The sequence below is a fragment of the Pelobates fuscus genome, chromosome 8 (genome assembly GCF_036172605.1).
Source record: "Pelobates fuscus isolate aPelFus1 chromosome 8, aPelFus1.pri, whole genome shotgun sequence".
NCBI classification, from domain to species: Eukaryota; Metazoa; Chordata; class Amphibia; order Anura; family Pelobatidae; genus Pelobates; species Pelobates fuscus.
In genome coordinates this window covers 42,873,074-42,892,923 of record NC_086324.1, presented here as the reverse complement: position 1 = coordinate 42,892,923, position 19,850 = coordinate 42,873,074, and the positions used below count along the sequence as shown (strand labels likewise).

General features: G+C 39.0%; 1 protein-coding gene across 3 annotated transcripts in view; it reads left to right on the top strand.

Annotated features, from left to right (window-relative positions):
* GPR155 (G protein-coupled receptor 155) overlaps window positions 1-19,850 on the top strand; it is a 37,953-nt gene that overhangs the window by 8,004 nt on the left and 10,099 nt on the right. For all 3 annotated transcript variants that reach the window (XM_063429744.1, XM_063429745.1, XM_063429746.1), the window contains exons 2-8: window positions 5,029-5,542; window positions 8,207-8,606; window positions 10,726-10,891; window positions 12,226-12,381; window positions 14,918-15,001; window positions 15,256-15,376; window positions 16,766-16,850. In XM_063429744.1, the coding sequence (XP_063285814.1) occupies window positions 5,089-5,542; window positions 8,207-8,606; window positions 10,726-10,891; window positions 12,226-12,381; window positions 14,918-15,001; window positions 15,256-15,376; window positions 16,766-16,850 (1,466 nt within the window). In that variant the 5' untranslated portion in view covers window positions 5,029-5,088. The remainder of the gene's footprint in view (window positions 1-5,028; window positions 5,543-8,206; window positions 8,607-10,725; window positions 10,892-12,225; window positions 12,382-14,917; window positions 15,002-15,255; window positions 15,377-16,765; window positions 16,851-19,850) is intronic.

Below are 19,850 nucleotides of genomic sequence, written 5' to 3'. Positions count from 1 at the left end.
TGTCTCAGCGTCCCGAGAGATCTGTGCCCCCATGTCTCACAGTGTCCCCTAGTGTCTCAATGTCCCCATGTCTCCCTGCAGCCTTTACCCCATCCCTCACTTCCCTGAGCTGTAGTCTGTCTCTGCAGGCTGGGAGCTGCCGTCTGGACTCTCTGTGCTGTGTAGCTGCTCTCCCGCGGATCAGTGAGTAGAGAGATGCAGGTATATGCTGTAACTTTTTATCCTTGCCTCTCTCCACACCCCTACTGGCCGGTGCTGGTATTACAGTGTAATCTCTGTTTATACTGAGAAAAATACCAGCATTTGTACAAATTACAGTAATAGTGCAATATCAGCACCGGCCAGGGGGCAACCCTAAGAGTAGTGTGTTAAAAAAATAAATAAATAAAATTTCAATGGGCCTGCAGCTGCAGCTCCATCAGCCCTTATTTTAATCCGGACCAGAATATTACTCATTTGCGTACGTTTATATCGAGTTCCTTCCTTATAGTGTTGTGACAAATTCTAAATCGCTGTTACAACAAAACAACCATAAACAATCTTTAAGTGGAGTGCTTATATAGATATAGTGCATGTGTGAATCACACTGACAACGTGTGTGTGTGTATATGTATGTGTATATGTTTACAAATACATCATAGTGTAGTATGTACTATATACAGGTGTAAATAGAGCCACTCACATTAAGTAGAGCTAATAAGCTAATTCTAACAGCAGCAGCCTTTGGTCCATGTTCTGTGGCCACACCCCTCAATATGAGATGTTATATCCAAGAATGTTCTTCAATATGCAGAATATCTAACCAAATAAAAGAAAATATTCTCAGTGTTATACTGTAAATCAATAAACCATATGAGGTAACTGTATCCACTCACATGATTCAGAGCCTATTGTGAATTGCTGATTTTGCTTGCAGTGTGTGGGTAATTCCACACTGACTATAGCAGCATTTAGATTACCAATTGTCGATGGAGCTCCTTCTTTCGAACACCTGTGTACCGAACTTCGCTTACCTGATCCTGACTATGCTGACTTCTACACTCCCAGACTCAGAACAGACTTGACTACGAATTCCTCTAATCCTCAGTATAGTGTAAGTGATCCTCATTAACATACTGGAAAGGACTTCCATTCTCATCATCCACAGGTATAAAGCGAAGTTCTTCAGTTAATAGGATTAATAACCTTAAGACTATTTTGGAAGGAAAAGGGGATACTAATGTCTGCCCTCAGGGATTCAATTACTTTTTGTTTGCACTATTGAAACTTCATTACAGCTGATTGCTCTTTCCTAATTTGTTTAATTTATAATAAAATCCAAATCAGGATCTACAGTATATATTTTCAACATTTACTGTTGCAACTTAAAGGACTGTGTTACATTCCTGAAACAGGAATTTTAACAGTAGTAAAGGGTCAGGGCTGATAGAATAAACTGGGAAAAGGGAAATTAAAGGCAGCTTTCCTCCAAAATGAAGGGAATCCCTCTATTTCTATAGTAGTGAGGCAAATCAAAATAGAATAGCTGTTTTTTTTTTTAATATTTATTTGTATTTAAGGTCTCTTATTCTATCCTATTTTTTTTTTTTAAAGTGTCTTTCAATTGTAGACCTATTTAAGGCATCTTATGTTGGTTATAATATTCTCACCAGTGTCTTTAGAGTGGGGCTAATCCTCTACACTTTATTATATTTTGTACTGAAACAGGAATTACCTGTTCCTCCTATTCTCGATTTGAAGTCTAATGGACTGTATTATTTATTCCTAATCAAGGAGTTACCTTATTTCATTTATTGCTATTGAATACAATTTTTCGGTGAAGCAATTCTAAGCAAGATTACCATTGCTAAATGGGATATTCTTTTCAATTTATATTGCTGCAGAAGATTGTTAAAGCAAATATAACTTTCAATAAATCAAACTTTGTTAAAGTGACAAATTCATATGACAGTATCAATTTTTTTTTTTTTTTTTTACCTGCGGTTAAGTTCCAAATGAAGTTTTTCTAAAAGTATTACAATCGCACAGATTTGTTTCACCCAGCGAACCAGGTTCCTACAGTCTGCCATAAAAATAAAAAATATCCTCGAGTTCTGAACCGATCTTATTTGCATTTTAAATGCTCTGTTCCTACGTTCAATCTTCAGTATCACGTGAGCAAATACCGTCCATGTCAAAGTGGTCGCATCAGCAGACATTGCGACTAATCCTCTGGAGAACATGTGTGAGAGTAGAACACTGGGTCTATGGAGAATACTGTAAGAGTCTCCATAGAGATTATCAAGCAATCAGCGAGTCAATGCTTTATTCCCGAAACAGTCTATAGTGACAAAACTTGACAGCGGTAGCACCGCCTTTTGTAAAGTATCAGGTAGTCTCTCTATTTTGTCTTCTCTTTTGAATGCATTGGACTTTCAATATCATTCCAATGCAGTCTTTATAAGCATTTCGTAAACATTATGTCTTTATGGAATGCTCAAATATATTTTTGTGGGTAACAGCCGCTTTAAGTACTTGTACCCTTTAACATAACAATTTTATAAAAAGGAACACTATAGGGTCATGAACACAAACATGTATTCCTGACCCTATAGTGCTAAACCCACCATTTAGATGGCTTGCCTCCCACGAAGCCCCCTTAAAAGCAATTAAAACTCACCTTTTTTCCAGCGCCGCGCGGGTCTGCCAGCACTGTCCCCGCCCCCCTTGGTGACATCATCAGAATTGCAGATTTTTTTGCCAATCCAATGCTTTCCCATGGGAAATCGTTTTGGCCAATCAGCACCTCCTCATAGAGATGCAATGAATAAAAGCATCTCTATGAGAAAAATTCAGCGTCTCCATGCAGTGCGTGGAGATGTTGAACGGCAGCGCTGCCTACAGTGCAGCACTGCTCCAGGAAGCACCTCCAGTGGCCATCTGAAGAGTGGCCACTTGGAGGTATCCCTAGGGCCAATGTAAACACTGCCTTTTCTCTGAAAAGTTAGTGTTTGCATTAAAATGCCTGAAGGCGGGGGGTGTGGCTGACATAGCACCGCACCAGACGTGCTTTTGAGAAGCTCCATTCAGGCCCAGAGACTTAATCCATAAAAGGGGCGAGACAAAGACAGGGGAAAAAAGGCTGCAAATCACTGAAACCAATATGACAGAGCTTGCACAGCAGGTCCAGAGGCTAAACCGAACAGTGACATTATTGGAGTCCCGACACAGGCACCGTAACATACACCTGCTAGGCATACCTGAGGAGATACAGAGAAACTCGCTCCTACCCTATACTCCACAGCTAATCACAACCATCGGCCTGAAGGGGGGAGTGGACCCTGGGGTGATCCTTTCCGAGTTAGAAAGGCGAGCACAGCCCCATCATCACAAGAGACATAGCCGCAAGATCAGCCATCATACTGTGACAGTAGTACAGGCCCAGTCCCTGGGGCACCACAGCCCTCTGGACCACTAACCCAAGCCGCCACTCTAGACACTACACCCACACCTCTGACCATTACGCTTACCCACAACCATACACAGAGAGGGTAGCACCCCCTTAACCATAGTTGAGGAGACACACAAACCAGACATACGCTGACTACAGACTCCCCCACAGATGTGACAATGTACACAGTCATTCCCCACAGATGGCAATGTGATGTTATATTTTCTGTTTTACCTTTTTCTTTTTTCAATTTGACAATTTTTATTTTCAGTAAGTATTTGAGGGGGGTACAGAAAGGAAGAAGGGTGGGGGAAGCGAAATCAGTTTTTGTTTTATTCCATTACAATTTCCAAGTAAGTCTTCCATATATTACACTTTTTATAGACCTTAATTGCGGCACAGGTTTTGGGGTTGGAAGGTAGGCTCGTTCTTTGAGTTGTTAAATTGGGTGGCTCTTATGTCTGGGGTTGTGTGAGCTTACCCTCCTTCGTGGTCTGTTAGTGTGTTTCCTTAGTCTGCTTGGGGTAACTTGCTTAATTTCTGTTACTAGATGTTTGTTTCTGCTTGAGTATGCGACTTTTAGTGCCGCTCATTTTACTCCTGCCTTGCATGTTATTGGTGTGCTCTTACTTTCTTGTCTCTCGTGTCTGATGTTCCCTTAGCCTCTGTGTGGTTGTGAGTGTAGTTGTTCTGTATGGTGTCTGTTTGACGAATGTATAATTGATTTTACTGTTTCCTATTCTGTGTCTGTGGTGTGGTGGTGATTGTAATTGTTGGTTTGGGGTGTTAATTGATTCAGTATTTTACTTTGATTTGGTCTTCTGTACTTTGGTCCAGTATTCCTTCCACATCAGGTTTGCTTTGGTGATGAATTTCCTTTCTCCGTATTGGTTCATGTACATAGTTTCGTATTGCCAGTTGGTGTTAATTTGGCTCATGAGGCTATTGACTTGTGGTTGGGTTGTCGTCTTCCAGAGCCTAGCTATCACCATTGCTGCTGATATGAGTATGTGGTATGTATTTGCCCATTGTACTTTATTCATGTGTTCCGGAGGTATGAACAGTATGCACATGTCCATGTTGAGCTTTGTTTCAGTTCTTAAAACTTGTTCTATGATGTCCTGGACTTTCCTCCAGATGGGCTGTAAGATGGGACATGTCCACCAGGTGTGAAGCATTGTTCCCACCTGTTTATTGCATCTCCAACATGTGTTTGTGGAGGTGTTTGCCCATATTCGGTGTATTTTGTCTGGTGTTTTACCTTTTTCAATTACCATACTCTGACATGAATGTATGCTTTTAGGCATGAAATTCAATAAAATACAAATTTAAAAAAAAATGCCTGAAGGCGATGATTATACTCACCAGAACAACTACATAAAGCTATAGCGGTTCTGGTGACTATAGTGTCTCTTTAACACTTTTTTGAACTGGTGTCACATCAATCCTGATCCAGACTGCTACAAACAGAGAATCTTCGTAGTTATAACTCTAATTCTTCTGTCCAATATGTAATGTTAAATGAGGCGTCCACTTCTCCATGTCCCATTTTAATTATTGTAAATTGTGTGTGTAAATATTTATAATTTTTTTTTCAGGTGGTAAAGTTGTTTCTTGGATTAAACTAGACGTGAACTGACGTCAATACAAGCAAGAACATGAGTGCCATCTCAGGGGTAGTGTTGAAGAACCTCTCTTCTGCTGTGAACATGAGTCTTACTGTAGCAAGTCAGACTAACACTACGACTGGTTTACCGTCAATGTCTATAAACAGACTATTTCCCGCTCTCCTGGAGTGCTTTGGGATCATATTGTGTGGCTACATTGCAGGGAGAGCCAATGTTATCACTCCAATTCAAGCAAAAGGCCTGGGCAACTATGTGTCCCGATTTGCACTTCCAGCTCTACTCTTCAAAAATATGGTGGTCTTGAATTTTTCCAATGTCAACTGGTCTTTTCTTTATGGTATAATGATTGCCAAAGCTACAGTATTTTTTCTTGTCTGTGTGTTAACATTATTAGTCGCAAGTCCACAAAGTCGATTCAGCAAAGCAGGTCTCTTTCCCATATTTGCAACACAAAGCAACGATTTTGCACTTGGATATCCCATAGGTAAGATCTAGTAGGTATCTTTTCATTGTTCAAAGGTAGAAAGTAAACGTTCTCTAGTTAATCTGTAAGCTGTATTTTGAGGTGTGACCGCTTATTGTGTGTGCAATGCATTTTTTGCGATAGCTGTCATAGGTGAGAGTAAGTGAAAACTAGGAGTATGCTATTCTACTAGGAGTAGGCTATTTTCCATCCTTGTATTGAAAACACATTTGCTAGATTGTGTTCATATTTTCAAATCCCTTTTAGAACTAAAACTTACTTGTTCCTGCAGAACTCTTTCTACTACATGATCTCTGGGAGGGCAGAGTAGCCGCATGCAGAATGTGCCTCCTGTCACGCAATTTCTGATTTAAAAGTGTTACTCCAACCCATATAAATTTATATTTCTTTATTTTTAAATTAGTCATTCCCTATGGGCATTATACTTTAGGTTCCCCTCCCTCCCATCAGCGGAGCTCCTGCACCCTCCGGATGTCATGGCAGCCGATGCGCTCCAATCAAAGGCTTCTCATAGAGGTTCTTTTGATTGGACCATTTAGCAGGCTCAGAGCACACATGCACTCTGTGAACCAGGAAGACAAGAGGGAGTTGGAGGGAGTTTAAAATAACGGAACAGATAGGATCGGAAGGCGAGAGGGCTGCAGGGAGGGAAGAGACACAAAAGACCCCTTTTGCAAGCTCTGCCTGCAAGGGGAGAATCAGAATATGTCTGTCACCAGCGTGCAGTGCACACGGACGACAGACTTTGGAGTAACCCTTTAATTATTGTCAAGATCGAGGACCCCAATACATTATAAACTTAACTAGCATGTCCATCCATATGCTTCCTATAGGGAAGCATTGAATCCAATGCTACACTATGAGCTGCATTTGATGAATTTCAGTATTTTCACAGATAAGTCAAACTTGGTCATTGAAGAGTAAGGGTATTCATATCCATTTAAATACTTCCACATAGTGCTTATTAGTAGATGTGAAGATGATGCAGTGGCTGTTCTTCTTCTTTTTTTTTTTTTTTTTTTTTTTTTTATTAAACCGCAAATTCAAATAAAATGAAAGTTAAAAAACAGATTGCAACATGTAGGCAGAACTAGCTAGTCTGTGACTAAAGCCGAGTTGGAGACTATATTTCCAGTTGAACTAAGTTTACCTAAATTTTGCAGTTTGGATTTTAGTTCACTGCAGATTGATGTTGAGTAAGTAAACACAATAATCTGTTGGATCTCCTCATAATAAGAGGCAAGTTAGAGTGGCTGGCCCTTCAGGTGAAGAGTGAATGAGTGGGTCCCTCCAGAGATTGATTTTAGTAATTTTATTATAAGGGTTTCGAATAATCACAATCTGTTGGAAAAACTTTTCAAATGATTTAGCTACAAAAATTCCATGGATATGAATGGTAACTTCTGTTTTAATAAATAGTTTGAAAAGTTTATCTAAAAATATTAAAATGAGGCTGTAGTGTGTTGGGAGAGGGGTGATTTTTGTTTATAGTAATGGCTATGGTGCTACCATCCCCAGAACTTTGAACTTTATGCAGCTTTTTTTGCTTTTGAAGTAAAAGCACATATTTACTGTATTTTTTTTTTTTAAAGTGGGACAATAACTTCCCAGGATTTGTAATGTTATGTTCTCTTGCTCTATATTTAAACTAATATGTATTTGTGAAGTGTGAAAAATAAAATGTAAATGTATATATTACACATCTTTTTATCTTGCAAATAGACTCCTTCAACTTAGCTCTCTTTTGGTAATTGTTAAGCTCTACGGTTTAGACCTGGCACTCCTCATAAAGAAAGCATACAAAGAAGACAAGAAATTAAACACTATGTCAATTTTCCTCTTTATTAGCAATGTTCTCCTTACTTTGCCTTTTTAAACTGGATATTGATGTAATTTGCTTAATCTTTAATATAGATCTAAAAGAAAAGCGCACACCTTGCTAAAACAAGTTACATGTGTTTTTTTCCAAGGCTACTCTCTTTAAAGGGACTCTATAATCACCCAAATAAGTTTAGTTTAAAGGGACACTATAGTCATCTGAACAACTTTAGCTTAATGAAGCAGTTTTGGTGTATAGAACATGCCCCTGCAGCCTCACTGCTCAATCCTCTGCCATTTAGGAGTTAAATCCCTTTGTTTATGAACCCTAGTCACACCTCCCTGCATGTGACTTGCACAGCCTTCCATAAACACTTCCTGTAAAGAGAGCCCTATTTAGGCTTTCTTTATTGCAAGTTTTGTTTAATTAAGATTTTCTTATCCCCTGCTATGTTAATAGCTTGCTAGACCCTGCAAGAGCCTCCTGTATGTGATTAAAGTTCAATTTAGAGATTGAGGTACAATTATTTAAGGTAAATTACATCTGTTTGAAAGTGAAACCAGTTTTGTGGTTTTTTTTTTTTTTCATGCAGGCTCTGTCAATCATAGCCAGGGGAGGTGTGGCTAGGGCTGCATAAACAAAAACTAAAGTGTTTTAACGCCTAAATGTCAGAGAATTAAGCAGGGAAACTTCAGAGGCATGAGCTATACACCAAAACCACTTCATTAAGCTAAAGTTGTTTTGGTGACTATAGTGTCTCTTTAAAGCTGAACTGTTACAGTTTTTGTTGTGGTTTACAGTGCTTGAAAACTATCATTCTAATTTCATATTTATTTTTTATTTAGTGGATGCCTTGTACCAAACCACATATCCTGAATATCTTCAGTACATCTACTTGGCAGCCCCAGTTTCTCTCATGATGCTGAATCCCCTGGGATTTGTTCTTTGTGAGATACAAAGATGGAGGGATAATCCAACTACTAACCAAAGCAAAATCAAGATTTTAGGACTGGCTTTCCTTCGCGCCTTCCAGAACCCCATTGTTTTTATGGTATTTATAGGCATTGCCTTCAATTTTGCACTTGGCCAGAAGATTCCCATCTTTATGGAGAACTTCTTGGATGGCCTGGCCAGCTCTTTCTCTGGCTCAGCTCTGTTTTATCTTGGTCTCTCTATGGTTGGCCAGACCAGTAAACTTAAAAAATCTTCTTTTGTTGCATTGCTGCTACTTATTACTGCAAAGCTGTAAGTATAAAGACATTTAAAACATTGTTTGATGAGCATGATATGTTTTATGTTTTCTCTTTGTATACAGCTTCCCAACTACTGCATACACTGCACTTTCCTTTTAGAAAACACACAAAAGGACATTTAGAGCAACTATACAACCACTTTATTTAGTTGTACTGGCATCTAGAGCATGTCCCTGCAGACATTTTAATGCAGACACTGCCTTGTTAGGATAACCTCCAATTGCAGTCACTCAGACTGCCATTAGAGGTGCTTCTTGGGTCAGTGCTGCACAACATTTTCCCCATAGAGATGCATCTGATTTGCCAGGGCTGCATTTGGCTCTGCCGCTGCCCCGCCTTCTTGACTGAGATCATCAGAATTGACAATCTCAGCCAATCCAATGATTTCCTATAGGAAAGCATTGGATTGTCTGAGACCATCAATTCTGATGATCTCTGCCAAGGGGGTGGGGACATTGCTGGTGGTGTGTTTTTACTATATTTAAAGGAGGCAGGGAGTCCAGGGGGCTAAATAGTGTTAACACAATAGGTTTAGGAATAGACGTCTTTTTATCTCTGACTCTCTAATAGGGATCGACCGATTATCGGTCTGGCTGATATTTGGTATTTTCGGCAATATCGGTATTGGCAAATTACACATTTTATACAAATTACATACCTGCACACACACACACACACACTCTGCATTATATAAACACTACACAAACACATACACACACTCTGCATTATATAAACACTACACAAACACACACACACACACTCTGCATTATATAAACACTACACAAACACACACACACTCTGCATTCATTATATATACATTGCATTCACTATACACACACTACACAGACACACTGCATTCACTATACACACACTACACCGACACACTGCATTCACTATACACACACTACACCGACACACTGCATTCACTATACACACACTACACAGACACACTGCATTCACTATACACACACTACACACTCACACTGCATTCACTATACACACACTACACACTCACACTGCATTCACTATACACACACTACACACTCACTCTGCATTCACTATACACACACTACACACTCACTCTGCATTCACTATACACACACTACACACACACTCTGCATTCACTATACACACACTCCACACACACTCTGCATTCACTATACACACACTCTACACAAACACTCACTGCTTTCACTATACACACTTCACAAATACACACTGCATCCACTACACAGCTCCCCTGTCTAAACACACTGCATCCACTACATGTGGCATGTAAATTTTGTGCATTTACCTTTAGAAATGGTTTAATTTTTTCAAAATGGTAAATGTACAGAATATCGGTAAGTTATAGGCTATTGGGCTGAAAATTCACAGATTATCGGTATCTGCTCTAAAAAAATCACTATCGGTCGATCCCTACTCTCTAATGTTCCTTTAAAGAATTATATACTATGTATTCATATCTGAAGGTGGCAAACATTAAAATGAAACGGTCATGCAAATAGGAGTGATGACTAACTTTGGCACTGTAGTTGTTTTTTTGCAGACCATGTTTATCAGATTGTATGAGCATCACTAAAATGTAGTCCACGGGCCTGTGCAGTTTGTAAAATGAAGGGATATTATTATATTATAATATCCTCATATTGTTATAAGGGCCTGGAGATCCCCCCAACACTTTTAAGGTTGTTTTTTTGCAGTAGGAAAGATGCTAGCAGTAAATTACCAAGTGGGTTCTTTATCATTACTTAGTGAGGTGATGAAAGCTGCTAATAGTGTACACTTTTTATGCTAAAATTGCTGTGACATGTCGGGAGTAAAACTGTTTTATTTTATGGACAGTTTTTAAGAAAAGCCCGTTCATATAATGTAACGTAAATGAATCCTTTTTTTTTTTTTAATTTATTTTTTTCGGATAACAACTATAGGGCCTATCTATATTTCAACATTGTGAGTTTTATTTGGAACTAGACCCAGTCTCTGTTGTTGTGTTTTGCTTTTGTTTCTTTCTTTTCGTTCTGTCTCACACCATGTCCTGTTTTTTTTTTGTTTTTTTTGTTTGTTTTTCTTCTTATTTTGTAATTTTTTCTTTTTATTCCCCCCCCCAGGCTGGCAGTGCCGCTTATCTGCAGGGAAATGGTGGAGCTGTTGGACAAAAGCAACAGTCCAGTTAACCACACAAGCTTATCTAATTATGCATTTCTGTATGGAGTCTTTCCAGTGGCCCCTGGAGTCGCTATCTTTGCAAACCAGTTCAACATGGAAGTGGAGATTGTAGGTTCAATGTGCATACAGTTCCTTATATAATATAGTTATAACATTTTAAAGGGACCGGTATTTCCATTTTTTTTTAATATGCTTTGATTATAGTTGTTCAGTTATGGAATAGCATATCTTAATGTAGCTTGGGTGAACCTTGCCACTACTGAAACAGTCGGCAATAGTACTTACCTGCTATTCTTTTTGTTTTGGCTTGTGGTGACCATAACCAATTCTCTGTTCTGATTCAAATGATGAACCTGCTCTAGTAACAGAATTTTAAGCCTCCTCAATAAACGCTGTCATGCATAATGGGTTTGCTTAGCATACCTTTAGCCTGGTAATATTCTCAGGTGACAGTGCATGTAAATAGTGAATGTACAAAGCAGCACGCTTCATAGAACAACAGAATTTTGCTTCTATCAAAGACACAAAAATGAATAGTATTTTTCTAGTTACCGTATATACTCAAGTATAAGCCGACCCGAATATAAGCCGAGGCCCCTAATTTTACCCCAAAAAACTGGGAAAACTTATTGACTCGAGTATAAGACTAGGGTGGGTAATGCAGCAGCTACTGGTAAATTTCTAAATAAAATTAGCTCCTAAAAAATTCTATTAATTGAATTTTTATTTACAGTGTGTTTATATAATGAATGCAGTGTGTGTATATTAGTGCTGTGTGTGTGTGTGTGTGGGAAAAAGTGTGTTTTTTTTCGTCCCCCCTCCCTGCTTGATACATGGCAGGGAGGGGGGCTCTCACTCCCTGGTGGTCCAGTGGCATTGTCAGTTCAGTTGGGGGGAGGGGGGCTGTCAGAGAGCACTTACCTCTCCTGCAGCTCCTGTCAGCTCCCTTCTCCTCCGCGCCGGTCCGTGCAGCTCCTCTGTCAGCTCCCAGTGTAAATCTCGCGAGAGCTGCACTATGACCCCGCGGCTCTCGCGAGATTTACACTGGGACCTGACAGAGGTGCTGAACGGACCGGCGCGGAGGAGAAGGGAGCTGACAGGAGCTGCAGGAGAGGTAAGCGCTTGCTGCCAGCCCCCAGTCTGTAATATGGCAATGTAAATTGCCATAATACAGACATTGACTCAAGTATAAGCCGAGTTGGGGTTTTTCAGCACAGAAAATGGTCTGAAAAACTCGGCTTATACTCGAGTATATATACGGTACATTGTATTATGGGCTGAAAAGAGTCCAAGTGTATCTATATTTATAAAAAAAAAAAAAAAAAATCTAAAATAGTTTAAAATATACTGCCATGTAACATTTATAATTCACATATGTGAAAAATACTAATTAGCATAACATATCTTATATCTTATGAATATTTGCTGATTCTTGTTAACAGGTCACTTCTGGAATGGTGATAAGCACTTTTGTATCTGCACCAATCATGTATGTGTCAGCCTGGCTCCTGGCAATCCCCACAATGGATCCCAAGCCATTGATGTCTGCGCTGCAGAATGTGAGCTTTGATATCAGCATTGTAGGCTCATTGTCCCTGGTAAGTTAACTGGAGAATGTAACATGCAGAGTATAGATATGAGAAAGGGTGGCGCACTCCCTATGTGTCATCAGGTGTACATTTTGTTGGGATGCTGTCAAAATAACATTATACAAAATTCTCAAAAAAAAAAGCTATACAATCCCTGTGCTGTGTTGCTCCACCCGCAACTAAAAAACACACACACATTTGCCTCTACTGGTATACAAAGAAGGCTCTAAGAAGTATGTATGCGAGCGCTGTATTTAGGGATGGAGCTCTGATACCTGTGATATTCTTGCTCTGCTCCCTCGTGTGCCTTGTGGTTAAGCCGGGATATACATCACTCCAGTCCAGGTATCCCTAAACTGCGCACCAGGAGCAAAGCAAGAAGATCACAGCAACTTGGACCCCAGGGAAGAATGCATAGGTAGGGAGGCTGGAAATTTAAGGATTATAATTGTGTGTTTGTCTGTCAGTGAGTAGGTGTTTCAGTATCAGAGTGTGTGTGTAAGTATCAGTGAGGGCATGTGTCTGTCAGTCAAAGTGTTTGTTGATCCTCAACAGGGAGGGGTGGGGCAAATTTAGATTAGTCATGCCTAGGGCAGTACGGAACCAAAATAAACCACTGATGTATGATATGTAGTGAAATTAAAACAGAATTACAAAATTCAAGTTAAAATAGCCATGTGAGATGAGTTACAGAATGGCTGAGTGATCTTACCATTCCGTTTTCAATTTACTAAATTACAAGAGTCTCATTCCTGGTCTGTTAATGACCATGATGTCATATTCCGTCTCTTGGCATCATTAAACAGCGCAGGGGAGCAGAGAGGAGCCGCTATAAGATCACTGCTCGCTCACACGCTGCCCCGGGCGACTGGCTGGCTCCATTGTTTCTCCGTCCTGCCTTTAGCTAAAGGGCTTTAAAACCCAGTCGCAATTGCGACCTGGCGCCTGGGATTTGTCGAGCTCTGCTGTACAGACCCCAATTGTATCTGGGCGATTGCTGCAGAATCGCTCAGCTTGACTGAATTCTGACTACATTTGGGTTTAGTAAGCATGAGAATTCATATACGCTAATTGATTCATGTTCAGGAACATACTAGTAGGGATGAGATGTTGCTGTTGTCTAGCCTATTTAAGAGTAGTTTATTCCGACATAGAAAATTATATAATATGGATATCAAAAGAGCTGGAATCTAGGGATAATTGTGGGACAGAATATTTTATATTTTGTGAAAATTATAATAATAAAAAAATTGTATTAAAGGACCACTATAGTGTCAGGAAAACCAACTCGTTTTCCTGACACTATATATAATCCTTAGGTCCCCCCCACCCTCAGGGCCTGCCTCTCGATGGGCTGAAGGGGTTAAAACCCATTCAGCCACTTACCTTTATCCAGCGCCGGGCTCCCTCTGCGCTGGTGACCTCTCCTCCCCCTCCGACGTCTGCTTCCGAGGAGCCAAATGCGCATGCACGGCCAGAGCCACGTGCGCATTAAAATCGCCCATAGGAAAGCATTTCTCAATTGCATTGAGCGTCGCAGAAGTGCCTCTAGCGGCTGCCAGGAAGACAGCCACTAGAGGCTGGATTAACCTTGCAATGTAAACATAGCAGTTTCTCTAAAACTGCTTTGTTTACAGCTGCACGGTTAAAACCTGGGGGGCCTGGCACCCAGACCACTTCATTGAGCTGAAGTGATCTGGGTGACTATAGTGGTCCTTTAATAAGGTGATCTTGATTATAGAACCTCACAAGGTGATCTTGATTATAGAACCACACGAATCTTCTCTGAAACCTAACCTAATTTATAATTCAATTCAATATAACGTACAATAACTATATTACTTAAAAATTGAATTTATTGTGATAACAATCTATACAATAAAAACCTTATCAGTGATCATACAACATGTAACAAAGAAATATAATTTTCAGATTATATAATTAAATCAGGATAATAATATGTAGTTACTGGTTCAAAGAATTGACCACCAATGAATGCAATAACATAACCTATTGCATTAACATTTTATATTATTCACCCTAATATGACAAGTATTACATTACAATATCTCCTGCAATAAACAAGATTAAAACACATTTGCTGCTTCTACAAAGTTGCAATTACTTGTTTAGAAAATCTCTACTATCTTTATAAAACCTGTTAATGATTGGTTATATGTATTAAAAATTCAAGTTAATTCATCATCGTCTATGAAAATAGGTTATAGAAACTCTCTGGTTTTAAAAGTCCAATTTTTAAGTTAGGTGGTCTTTTTTTTTTTTTGCATAACCTGTTTAGTAGGGATGTGAACCAGTGTATGTTTGCTATTACAGCAGCACATCAATTAATGTGTTTGTTTTAGAGCAGAGGTGCCCACAAGGTAGATGCCCAAATGTTGTAGAGCTACAACTCCCATGATGCCTTGCGTGCCTTTAAAACGACAAAGCATCGTGATATGGAGATCTACCTTTTAGGCATCCCTGTTGTAGAGAATGCACATACATTTGTGTTTATTAAATGTATAATGTATATTATTCTTTTCAGGTTTGGTCTCTTGCTGTTTTACTTCTGAGTAAGAAATACAAGCTCCTCCCTCATTCACTCACTGGGAACCTACTACTTGCACAGGTCAGTAAAACTTTTTTCCCTTTCTTTTGTCATATATAAATTATTAAATGGAGAGATACTTAAAGTGCCTTGTGTTAAAGTTAGCCTGTCATGTGTGTGTGTTTATTTATTTTTTGAGTGTAAATGTATAGGAGTGTAAATATAAAGATTTTAATCTCATGGGGAACTTAAACATCCTCTGCCGTGAGCTCGTCTTAAAACATCTGATAAATTGCTAAAACTAATTAGATTTTTGACTGTTCTGTTTCTCACAGCTTATTGTCTGCATTGGGATGGTGTTGTGGAACTTCATTATACAAGAGAGAAATGTGGTTGGCCAGATTCTTGTGTATGTGATTCTCTATAGCGCTCTCTACAGCACTTACCTGTGGACAGGTAATTCCATATTTCTCTGATTTTACATGTGACTTTTCAATAATTTATAACAATATTAAACAAAGTTTGTAAAGTAGTTACAAACATTTCCTGTTCAGCAATGTTCTGAAATGGCTGAGACTCTCCAAGAAAACCTTATGTACAAAAGTAGTTTTAAAAAGCTTGCACAGCAAACATTTTGATGGAGCAATCAGTTTGTAAATGTGAAATTCTGTTTGATTTTGGAGGTGCTGTTCCTAAAATACCGTCTTATGTACATGGAAGAGCCACATCCTGTTTCAACAAGGTTCTGGGCACGCAATAATGGTGGTATCTCAAGTTACCTTGAAGTGAAGACTTGAGTTCCTTGACTACTTTAGATTTCAATACTTTAACCTGTTCTTGCATAAGAAAGCCATCTCATCGTTGGGATTCCTTTACACCAGTTTCTCCTCCGTTAGTGGAGCATTTCAAATCTCCTTTGCCTTATCTAACAATTTAGGTCAGTAGGGACTGTTGTAGATATGGCAAGATCTGTTCACTGTGTTCTTCATGAGAATCTGCCTCTTTGCAGACAATTGAAAGGGTGTGATGGTACACATTAGCTATAATCCCCAGGGATATTGCTCTTTCTCTATCTTAAAAGCAGCGTCACAGGTGTAAAGCTTAAATATTTTATCTAAAAGTCTGCCACTTTTATTACCTTGTTCATGGAGCATATGACCATTAAAATAAACTGATACCTTCATTAAGGACTTCTGCCAACTTGCTCCTTTGCTCAGCTAATGTCGGGTAAACATAGGGAACCTGTGATGCTTAGGGCTCCAGTGTCCTCACCACATCTCTTCTTTCTCTGGTAGCCTAGGGGAAATAAAATGGTCCATAGGCTCTTTTGTGCCTCCTAAAATTTTACTGCAGATACTTCTTCTTAACCATCTTCAGAAAAGTAAGAAAAAGAAGGACCATATGCCCACCTGAACTATGTTTTGATCACCAGGCCTGTGGGGCACAGAATAAATGTATATTGTAATCAGTCAGTAATATGAGCAGATCGTGGGTTTGAGACCAGCCCCCATGTTTGGGGATAAGAAATCAGCAAATGTGTAAATGGTCCCTCCAAAAGTGATTTTTGTGAACAAATATCTGCACACTAAATAGCAACTCCTTTTGACTTGGCTAGCAGGTTATGGCTGTAGAGACCCTGTAGGTAATGCCCACTCTTCAAAGTTAGTAGCAGAAAGTTTGGTACCAGTGAATTACTGTTGGCCTAGTCTCTGTATAACTATATAATCCTCCATCAGTTATGATCCAAGAGCCTTTTCATTCCCCAAACTGAACAATAATTTCACTAAATGCTTATGATTTGAAAATCTTTATTTTTTTCTTTTTCTTCATCATCTACCCTTTCAGGCCTTATTTCTCTCTCTCTATTTTTGCTGAAGAAAAGAGAAGTTGGAAATCTCCCAGTAGTTTTCATTGCCTTAGCTGGCTGGGGGTAAGTAATTTTCCTGCATGTTTATCGAATTGAAAACCTATTTAAAAAAAAAAAAAAAAAAACACACCACTTCCTTACCAATATAGTTTGTATTGCATGTACCATATTTACTCTGTACATAGTTTTAATTATATTTAAATTTTTTCTTCTGGTTGCGATATTAATTATGGAAATGCAACTTTTAGGCCTGGAGCTGGTGATCTTGCTGTCTCTTGTAATGAACACTACTACTACATCTTTGTGTTTGTGTTTTTTTTTTATTCTGTCTGCTCTCTGTGAAGAAAGAAGTTGCATAAAAAAAATTATCTTTTTTTTTTTTTTTCTTGCAATGGTTCTTGCTATCAGGAGAATGCATAATAATAAAAAAAAAATTACTTTTAACAACTTAAGACATCCAGGCACCATAACAGCTTAGGGATAGGTGGAGAGAAAGAAACTGACCTAATCGGGTGGAAAAAGTGGTAATACAGAATGGAGACTAAATGTTGGGGTGACTCCCCATTCAGTATGTTCAAAAGATAAAAAATAATAAATAGAACACCAAAATGGGAAAAGTGCAAATCCACAAAATCTCTCAACTGGTATAGTTAAGCTCCCATATTAGCTTTAAATGTTGTGACCGAAAGCAAGGAATTGTGCTGAAGGGAATCTATATACCTCCCCAGATTTTGCAAGTTTCCTACTTTGTGTAATTAGCCCCAGGGAAATGTTATTTTAAAATGAATATTGCTCTTTAAATATGTGTATATTTGGGCCCTGGGGTGGAGCACTTGGAGAGTAGGGTGGGCCAGTGCTCCACTCCACATTTTGGAAGTTTCTTGGAACCTACAGGTGAGAAGTCCAGTTCCACAGTTTCACTCCTAATTTACCTCACCTGAAAAGGATTGTTAATTACAGGTACTATTAAGTACTCCCCTGCCAAAGGAGGAGAGAGATTGCGTTTTGATTTCTGTGAGTGGAAATAGAGAGCTGAAAAACCCTAAAACAGTAAGGTTGATGTTTATGTTGGGAAATGGACAAGCCATCCAACCCATTTAGCTAATTATTTTGTTTAGTTAGTGCTCAGAAGAGCAAGTATTTTGTTTAATATATTTTGTTACAACCTTTTATACCTTACTGCGCATTTATTTTGGAACCACAATAAAAAGAGCAAGTCCTTTTACCTCATCCAGCGTGTGAAGTGTCTCTAAAGCCTGAATAGACTGTGTGTAACACCCCAATCCCAGGACAAGGTACCAAGGGAAAGGAGTACTTTTGTCACAATGTAAACAAGTGACAAGCAGAATTAAAAATTCTAAACGTACCTGAGATGGTTTATGAGAAATGCAGATAAATAGAGGATATTACCTGTACACTAAATACCAACTCCTTTTGCCTTGGCTAGCAGGTTATGGCTGTAGAGACCCTGTAGGTAATGCCCACTCTTCAAAGTTAGTTATTTAGTTTAGAAAAACTAGATATGATCACATTGTACAAATATATTCGGGGCCAATACAAACCATTGTGTGGAAATCTATTCACAAACCGGACTTTACATAGGACACAAGGCCATGCGTTTAGACTGGAAGAAAGAAGATTTTGTCTAAGGCAAAGGAAAGGTTTTTTTTACTGTAAGAACAATAAGGATGTGGAATTCTCTGCCCGAAGAAGTGGTTTTATCAGAGTCCACACAGATGTTCAAACAGCTACTAGATGCATACTTGCAAAAACAGAATATTCAAGGATATAATCTTCCAATGTAGGGTAATAACTGCTTGATTAAAGGATAAATCTGACTGCCATTCTGGGGTCAAGAAGGAATTTTTTCCGAGCTAGTTGCAAAATTGGAAGTGCTTCAAACTGAGTTTTTTTGCCTTCTTTTGGATCAACAGCAAAAAACAAATGTGAGAGAGGCTGAACTTGATGGACACAAGTCTCTTTTCAGCCTATGTAACTATGCAACTATATTGATTACTATATTGGATAGTACACAGAATATATCTTAAAGGGAGTAATAAGTCGTGAATAATAAGACTTATTACTCCCTTTTTCAGTGCCGATTAAGTTGTTATGATGCCCAAAGTGTTCCATAAAGTCCCAATTGTTGCACTTTAGTCATCCTAATCAGACTAATTTATACCAGCATAGGGTGATCTTTTTGGGCTTTGGAGTTCAACTGAGCCTTGCACTTCAGCAGCAGTCAGAGATGGAGTTGCACCATTTAAAAAAAAACAAAACAAAAAAACACAGAATCTCAATATCTGATACTTGCAAAGTTTCTAGCAAATATGCTACCTGCCCCCTCTGTCAGTTCCTACATTGGCTTCACGTACGATATAGGGCTCAATTGAAGATCCTTGTACTTGTTTACAAATCTCTAGAGAATGCTGCTCCAACCTACCTATCCTCACTAATACACAAATATGTATCAAGGCCCCTACGCTCAGCCGGAGACCTATGTCCAACCGCTGTTCGTACTCCTGCCTTAAAGACTTCTCTAGGGCTGCACTGTTCCTATGGAACGCCCATCCCACTCTCTGTTAGACTTTCGCCCAGTCTCCACTCCTTCAAAAAATCTTTGAAAACTTCTTCAGAATGCATATCATTTAAACTGTGAACAGCTTTCTCTCCCTGCACCCTGATTCCTCTCTTGCAACTGTCATCAAAACAAAACACCAAGTATATATACTATCCTAGCAATCTTCTTTTTCTACCCTACTCTTACCTTTTGTGTCACTCTACCCCACTTCCTCTAGCATGTAAGCTAATTGAACAGGAACCTCAATCCCTCTGTTCCTGTGTGTCCAACTTATCTGGTTCCTTGTTAGTCCACCCATTGTACAACCCTGCAGATTTGTTGACTCTTTATAAATAATAATAATAATAACAACAACAACATACCTGGTCTTTGTACCATATCGCTATAGCACTTAAAGATCTTTGTATTATAATATAGTGTTGAGGTGACAATTCTTCTTTAAAGTCATAGTACTGCAGGAAGTAGGAACACAAATCTTTAGT